Consider the following 8,208-nt stretch of genomic DNA (forward strand, 5'->3'; position numbering starts at 1 on the left):
CGGCGCGCCCCCATTCGGTGTCCGGCGCCCCGAGCCCGTCCCCGTCCCACAGGGGACGCACCGGGACGCCGGACACAACGAAAGCGAGGCGGGGAGTGGCGGGGCCGACCCGTCGGCGGCACAATTAATTTAAACCTAACCGTCGCCTACCTCGCGACGGAAGTTATTGGCGCGCAGCGACGGTGCAGTTCCCGCGAGAGGGCGCAGCGACGCGTCCCGTCGCGCCTAGCTCTGCGTGCCGGCGTTAATGAGCGCCACCGCTCCTCCGCCTCCCTCCGGCCTATAAAAGGGGCGCCTCTCATCGTCCCTCTCACACACAAACCCTAGCGCCTCTCTCCCAAACCCTAGCCGCCACCATCTCTCAACAAGACTCGACGCTATGTCTGGTAGAGGCGGACCTCGCGGCCGTGGTCGTGGTCGTGGTCGTGGCCGCGGCATAGCTGAACGCTCGCCGTCGCCTTCCACGCCGCCGCCTTAATCATCGTCGGAGATGGACGTGGAGCCGGACGTCCTGTTCGAGTTCGTCCACGTCCTCAAGGGCGACCCGCGCGGCATCCAGAGGCTGCCGGACTCCTTCGCCGAGTACGTCGGCGGCGTACGCCCGCGCACGATGCATCTGCGGGAGCATTCGTGCGGCTACTGCCGGTGGATCGTCAAGGCGATCTACGACGCGCGCGGCAAGATGTACTTCAACATCGGCTGGGAGAAGTTCGCGCGCCACCACAGCCTCCAAGCCGGCTTCATCCTCGTGTTCTCCTACTTCGGCAACGGGGACATGAGCGTCAAGGTCTTCGACGAGAGGCGCTGCCTCCGGGACTACCACGTCGACGGGGACGACGACGGCACCGACGAGGAGGACGACCGAATGAGTGTTGTTTCTTCGCAGCGAATACGTGCACGGAGGTTTCTGCCTGTTCGCCTCATCGGTAGAACCAACAAGGGCACCATCCTCCCGCTGGATTTTCCAGTTTAGGTGATCGGGTGTGCCCTCGAGTGTTCTTTCTTAGCAGCGAACACACGAAACCTTCGATGCACGGCCTAGTTAGGTTTAGTTTCTTTGCAATATTTTATATTTGTGTCCACCATGGTTCAAACTATGTATTAGTTTGTGGAAAACCATGTTCCAAACTGTGTTTTCGTGTAAACCACGTTCCAAATTATGTATTAGTTTGTGGAAATTGAAATAAAAATGCCAGAAAAATTATTTTAAATGTTTGGGGGCGGCGTTTGGGGGACGCGGCTGGGGAGCGACGTCCCCCAAACGCGGCACGAACGAAACACGTCCCCCAAACGCTCGATCCGGCGCGGTTTGGGGGACGGTTTGGGGGACGCGGCTGGAGATGCTCTTACGGGACCTCCAATCCATCAAAAATAGACCACAACCAACTGCTACCATGTGGAAATCTTAATCGTACCATCCTTAATCCTCATTAAAAAATATTAAATTTTCTGGGTTGCTGATTCTCACTCGATCAAGGATTAACTTAAACTATTAAATTTCACTATAATTCGCGTTAGTTATTGGAGCTAATTTTATGGTTCATATGCTCCTGGCATCAGGGGCCCCAACCCTAGCGCCGCTAGCCCCCTCCGTCGTTGATGTCGACGCCGGCCACGGTGGCAGCGCGCCCCAGCACGAAACGTGCTCGGGGGGTTGGTGGTGGCGGCGACCCGCGGTGGCGGCTAGGGCGGCGGCTGCTGGATTCGACGCGCACGGTCATCTGGAGACCTCCATGTGGCCGGTCCGTCTTCATCTGGCCGGAGTGGTGTGTTCCGAAAGGCTCCGCCGGCAAATGTAACAGTGCACTTATGCCTGGAGTTCGCTGGATCGGGTGGTATTCGGTCGTGCGCACCCATGTTTTTATTCCGACCGTTTGGATCTGGAGAGAGCGGCGCGACGCTCTACTCTTTGTTACCATCAAGTGACATTTTGATCCATGGTGAAGACAAAGAGGCGGAGAATATCATGAAGGTTGGGTTGGAGGACTACCAATGGAGTTTCGAGTCTCTGCGTTGTTGAGGGACTTGCTTGGTATTCTGGGTTTCGCAGCAACAGTATGGAAGCGGGGGAGGCATCATAGGTGAAGTGCAGAGTTCTACCTTTCAGGGTGAAAATATAAGGTTCGGCCTTAAGTGGTGTGCCTGCCATTGACCTTGTTGAAGGCATTGTTTTGAGAGCGGGGACTATCTTCAGGGTGAAAACCTGAGATCTTTTATCGGGCGACAACGGTGCTTGTGCTCTGTTCCCTTCTTGAAGGCGTCGCTTTTGAAGAATCTGGAGTTCAGGTGTTGTCTTGGTGGTGATTGTACTGTTGCTGTCAGGGCCGGAATGTCGTCGCCGAACTTTTTTGTTTTTTCGTTTTTTTTTTAGCTGTGTGCATCCGTATTGCTATTAGGGTGTTGTGTTGTTGCAGAGGTTGTGTAATTGGTATGTCTTGATTAATATATTCCCCTTATCGAAAAAATAAGAATTTTTCCAATTGCACAAAACTACCTAATCATGAGCTGCATTATATCTTGCAGCTAAGATTCATTGACATCAGTGAGAATTAGTCCTTCTAATTTTTTTTGCTGAGCACTGCTGCTTGTCAAAGAAGCTAGGGATCGGCGACTAGGGGTAATATGCATTTTAAGTCAGTGCATTGATCTAATCACACACAAACTCTTGGCTACAACGGACATTTTCTTTAATACTAATAATACACAAATCAAGGCATATGATCACTAATTTTATTTACATAAATGACACATCAGTTAATGTTCAAACAATAAAACTACATCGACAGACTGATTTGCTACGGGAATTCTAAGGACAAACGTGAAACGAATCACTTGGTTCACTAGTAGAAAAAGTGTGGCTTCAGTCCCAATTAGTAAGGGCATTTAGTCCCGGTTTTAAATAGGGACTAAGAGCATCTCCAGCCGCGTCCCCCAAACCGTCCCCCAAACCGCGCCGGATTGAGCGTTTGGGGGACGTGTTTCGTTCGTGCCGCGTTTGGGGGACGTCGCTCCCCAGTCGCGTCCCCCAAACAAAATTTCGCAAATTTTAAACTTGACTAGATTCGATTAGATTCGTCCAAACTTACATAGATTCGAACGAAATTTGACTAACTTTAAAACTAAACCTAATCTAGAACCACTTGCGGCGGCCGGAGGCGTCGTAGTACTGCTGGAAGTTGTACATCTCGTCGGTGACGACCTCCTGCTTGACGCGCTCGTCGACGGGCTCGTCCACGGGCTCGTCCTTCACCAAGCCGCTTGGTCCTGCCTCGCCGTTGTCGGTGAGGTCCACCAGCGGCTTGCCGGAGTCGCGGATGGACATGGCGATCGCCGCGTCCAGGTTGCCCCTCCAGGCGTCCTTGTCGTCCATGGACGCCAGGAACGCCGCCCGCAGCCCCGGGCAGTCCTCGGGGTCGTCGCTGCTGGCGATGAGCCGCTGCTGCCGCTCGTACTCCGCCGGCAGCCGCCGCCTGCGGCGCTTCCTCCGGCTCCTCCTTCACCTCCGGCTTCGGGATGAGGAGGGCGCCGCCGCGCCTCCCTTGCTGCCGCCCGCTGCCGCTACCGCCACGCCTCGTGTTGACGGGCGTCGCCGGCTCCTCCTTGACCTCCCGTTTGGGAACGGTATACGGCGCCGACCGGTACGACGACGACGGCGTCGATCGCGCCGGCCCCGAGGAAGAAGAGTGCGAGGAGGACGAGTACGTCGTCCTCCTCGGCTGCCATTGAGGAGACGGCGGTGGCGACGACGGCATCTCCAGCCCGCGGAGCGCCGTTGCGGAGGCCGCGGATGACGTTCTCGAGGGTGCGCCCGGAACGCCCCGAACGAGGCGCGGCCTTCCTCGTTCCAGCTGTTGGGCCCGCCGATGAGCCCGTCGGTGCTTGTGCATCTCGACGTCGTACTTGGCCTTGAAGTACGTCGTCCACCAGTCGTCGTTGTCCTTGGCCGCCCATGTCGGATCCGCCCGCTCCTCGGCGGTGAGTTGAGCCCGACGGGCCTTGATGGCGTCCCGCCATTGTTGCGTGTCTGGCTTCGGCGGCGGCGGGATGCCAATGCCGTTCACGGCCATCTTCCGGCCGCCGCCGCTTGGCAGCCGCACGTCCGGCGGGACCGGATACCGGGCGTGGTACGGCGCCCACGCCTCCGCCACGGTGAGGCTGCCGCGGCCGAAGCCGTTCGCCGCGGCGATCTTGCGGGAGGACGAGCTCGACATTTTTTGAGCGGCGAGGAGAGGATGCGGGAAGGGGGAGGCGGCGGCGACGAGAAGGATTATGATGAGCGGCGATAACTGGAGGGCGTCTTAAAACAGCGGCGGCAGCGGGTGGTTGCACGCAATAACTCCGGCGCGGACGGCCACGCGGCCATGCACGACGAGACGCGTCCCTCGCGTCGCCCGGGAAAACGAGGGACGCCATTAACGTCGCTTGACCAAAGGTAGGCGACGGGGTTTTAGCCTTCCGTGCCGGCCGACGCGTCGGGCCCGCGTCGGTTGGCCTCGCTTTCGTTGTGTCCGGCGTCCCCGGAGCGTCCCCCGTGGGACGGGGACGGGCTCGGGCGCCGGACACCGTATCGGGCGCGCCGGACAAAAAAGGGCTTTGGGGGCGCGCGTGCGGGAGCGTTTTTTGTCCGGCGCGCCCCAAATCCCTTTGGGGGACGGTTTGGGGGACGCGACTGGAGATGCTCTAAGCCCCCGCCCCCCTCCCCCATCTTGGTTACGTTACGAACCCGGACTAAAGGCCCTCTACGTGGTCTGCAGGCGCGCGTCGGGGCGGATGATCCTTAGTACCGGTACGTAACATCAACCTGGACTAAAGGGCTCCACGGGGATTTTTTTCATTCTGTTTTTTTTCCAGAATTTCTAGTATTTTATTTATTTAACATGTTTAGTCTATATGTACACTTAATCTCTAGTCAAATTACTTACTCATGGTCAAATTTTCCGATCGGTCACCTCCTCAAACTGCTTCAACACTAGCACGCTTAACTTCTGAGTTCCTTCTGTCCCGCTTCCAAGTGCTTTGCGTGCATGTTATTGATATTAGTACCATATCAATCCTATTGGTTACGATGTCACAATTCTATATTGTTTAAATTTCAAATAATTATTTTAATAAACAAAAGTAAAGATGTAATAATAATATTGAATAAATAAATAACTTTTTTTTTGCAAAACCTAAAACCTGAAAATTTTCATATTTTCCTTTGGCAGTTTGAGAATCTAAAAATTTGCTTACTAGGAAAACCCGGGTGAATTTGGATGTAACTTTTCGCATAGATACATTTTCATATATTAAACACTTTTTAGTTTGTGTGCAAAAGATATTACCATTTTACCCAAAAATACAGTTTTTTGCAAAATAAGTCAAAATTCATGTTTATTATTTTTTATAATAACTAGATCACCTAACCTACCTACATCTAAAAGAATTTTAAATTTTCTATCATTTCTTTTTGTATTTTACAAAGCTAAAAAAAGGCGATCCAGAGGAGTGGGGGTGGAGTAAAAAAAACCGAGAAAACCTTTAGTCCAGGTTCGGGAACCAACCAGGACAAAAAGAGGCTCGCACCGGCGGGGCCTGCCATAACCCCTTTAGTGTCGGTTGGTGTCACTAACAGAGACTAAACGTCTCGTTACGAACTGGGACTAAAACTTTTCGGTGTCCTAGCGGTTTGAACTGGGATTAATGCTCACTTAGTCCAGATTCGTAACGCGACTGGAACTAATACTCCAGGCAGGTCCGAACGAAGCCTTGTTTTCTACCGGTGGTTGAATCTCTCACACCTTCCATGATTTTAGGGCTGCGATTAGTCTCATTCTGTAGGAAATCGTTGGTAGGTGTAGCCTTACTCATTTTCAAACATCGTTTATAACTAAAAAATTAAGGACTATTTCTCATTTAACTTAGAATTAACTCGTTCTCGGTCAGATGATGTCATTAAATCTCAGTTACAACTCATGAGTAGCACAAATCACAAAGCAAATTTAACAGTTGGAGTGTTTCTTTTAGTTGCAACCTCATTTGCAGCTGAAAAATTCTAGTCGCAACCCCACTTGCAACTCATGTGCATGAATCACGATGCAATCAAACGGTATAAGACTTACTTGAGCACAAATTTAGTTTCATCTAGCTGAGAACTAGCAAATCTCATAAATTAAAGATGTGTTCAGTGTGGGTAATATTCTATTATCATAACATGTGCGGTGGCTATTGGGCTATTGAATCGTAATGTTTTCAACACATAAATAAATTTATTTTTCAAACACACTCAACGCAGTACACATGATGCCCTCGCAGCGGCTAGTCTTAGAAACATCAAAGAAATCATCCACATTATGCTAGTAAAGCAGACATGGATGAAACACACGATTTCTCCTTATTATTCATGGATTATAGTCTCGGCCGGAATTTGCTGCAGCGGAGCAAGATCGGAGCTGCTGTACAAATTCGTCGATGTACCTATCATGTAGCTCCGTGTCAGCTGCCACCTCCTGCATCTTCGCTGCGCCAGCTACAAAACCCATCCTGGCTTCTCCCTCGACCATGACCCCCCTGACCGCGCTCGCGACGCCATGGCGGTCGAACGAACCGTCGTTCTGGTCCCTCGCCACCTGCAACCCAACCTTCTTGGCCTCCATCTGCCGCGCGTTGGGCCCTTGGTCGGCGAAGATGGGCAGCATGACGAGAGGGTGGCCGAACAGGAGCCCTTCGATCAGGGAGTTCCGGCCGCAGTGCGTGAGGAACCCTCCGACGGCGGCGTGCCCCAGTATGCTCATCTGAGGAACCCACCCCATGTTCACTAGCCCTTGGCCCTGGGTGCGCTCTTGGAAACCGGGAGGAAGCACGTCCGCGTCGACGGCGCCGCTGGGCTTCCTGAGGGCCCAGAGGAAGCGTATCCCCGAGAGCTCGAGACCGAGGGCCAGCTCGTGCACCTGCTCCACACGCAGCCGCACCTCGCTCCCCATGGCCACGTACAGCACCGAGCCCAGAGGCTGCGCGTCCAGCCACCGCAGGGTGGCGTGCTCTGATTCTGATCCGTTGTTGCCGGCGCTACGCCGGCCTCCGTGGGGTGACGGCGGCAGCAGGCCGAGGGGCACCACCGGCTTGCCGAGGAGCGTCGCCACCAGCGGGAAGGACTCGGGCTCCCACTCAACGCAGCTCCGCGTGGCCATTAGCGTGCATCTCTCCTGTGTCAACAGGCAGCGCTGGGCCCTAGAGATACCAGACGACGCGCCTTGGCCGGTGACAAACGGTGCCATCCCCTCCCGCTCGTAACGGGGCACAGCTCGCGCGGCCGCGGCCGCCTGTTCAAAAACAGCGGCAGCGGCCGGATCGGCCTCTGGGTGCTCCGGCGGCGTATGGGGCATGGTGGCGATCATGGCAGCGGATGACATATTGATCACGGCAGGCACCTGGCGATCCATGGAGCTAATTTCTGAGAAGATATAAATGGGAGCGTGCAAATTGACCGGCTTTTGATGGACTGGATCGAACCTTGTGTTCAAGGGCGACGGCGGCGGCTAAGTGGTGGAATGCGTCGAAGACGATCCAGTGAGGCCTCGTGGCCTCGTCGGCGCAGGCGGCAGCCAGGAACTCCGCGAAGGGCGCGGCGAGGCTGTCGAAGGTCTGAAAGTGGAACTCCCGCTTCTCGTCGGGGAGATCATAACTGGACTCGGCGCCGTCAGGCAGGCCTTGGACGCGGGGGAGCGGGAGGGCCACGAGGTCGACGCGCGGTGCCGTGGCAGGGTGCAGCGGCGGGAGGCGGGCGAGGTTGCGCGGCGTGGAGACGTAGGAGACGCGGTGGCCCCGCGACGCCAGCCGCTCGGCGAGCTCTAGGTACGGCAGCAGGTGGCCGAAAGCGGGCCAAGGGAAGATCACGATGCGCAGCGGCGAGGATGATGACCGGGCGTCCATGGTGGAATCCGGAGCTCGACGAGACGGTGTGTAGTAGTGGGCAGGGGGTGCTCCGCATGTCTGGGCAAAAATTTGTAAGGTAATGCGGGCAAGGTCAGATGTGTGGGCAGTGTCAACGTTTATTTTACTTCCACGCGCGTGCTTCTTGCTCCGCCTTGTGCTTTTCTTTGACATTAGTGTACAGCTGCCGTCTGAAAACGATCACACGTCACGTACTCAGCGCCAACATAACATATCAAGTCGAGACATTGATGATACACATAGCCAAGAGTATGTTAATCTATAATCTATAATATC

General features: G+C 54.6%; 1 protein-coding gene across 1 annotated transcript; it reads right to left on the bottom strand.

The window, feature by feature from the left end:
• Window positions 1-6,380: 6,380 nt before the first annotated feature.
• LOC124673005 (UDP-glycosyltransferase 91C1-like) lies at window positions 6,381-7,911 on the bottom strand. Its single transcript, XM_047209145.1, has 2 exons — window positions 7,492-7,911; window positions 6,381-7,409 (listed from the first exon to the last, which is right to left on the bottom strand). Exons 1-2 carry the CDS (start codon window positions 7,909-7,911, stop codon window positions 6,381-6,383), a joined length of 1,449 nt encoding a protein of 482 aa, XP_047065101.1.
• Between the last annotated feature and the right edge of the window lie 297 nt (window positions 7,912-8,208).

The sequence above is a fragment of the Lolium rigidum genome, chromosome 7 (genome assembly GCF_022539505.1).
Source record: "Lolium rigidum isolate FL_2022 chromosome 7, APGP_CSIRO_Lrig_0.1, whole genome shotgun sequence".
Classification (NCBI taxonomy): domain Eukaryota; kingdom Viridiplantae; phylum Streptophyta; class Magnoliopsida; order Poales; family Poaceae; genus Lolium; species Lolium rigidum.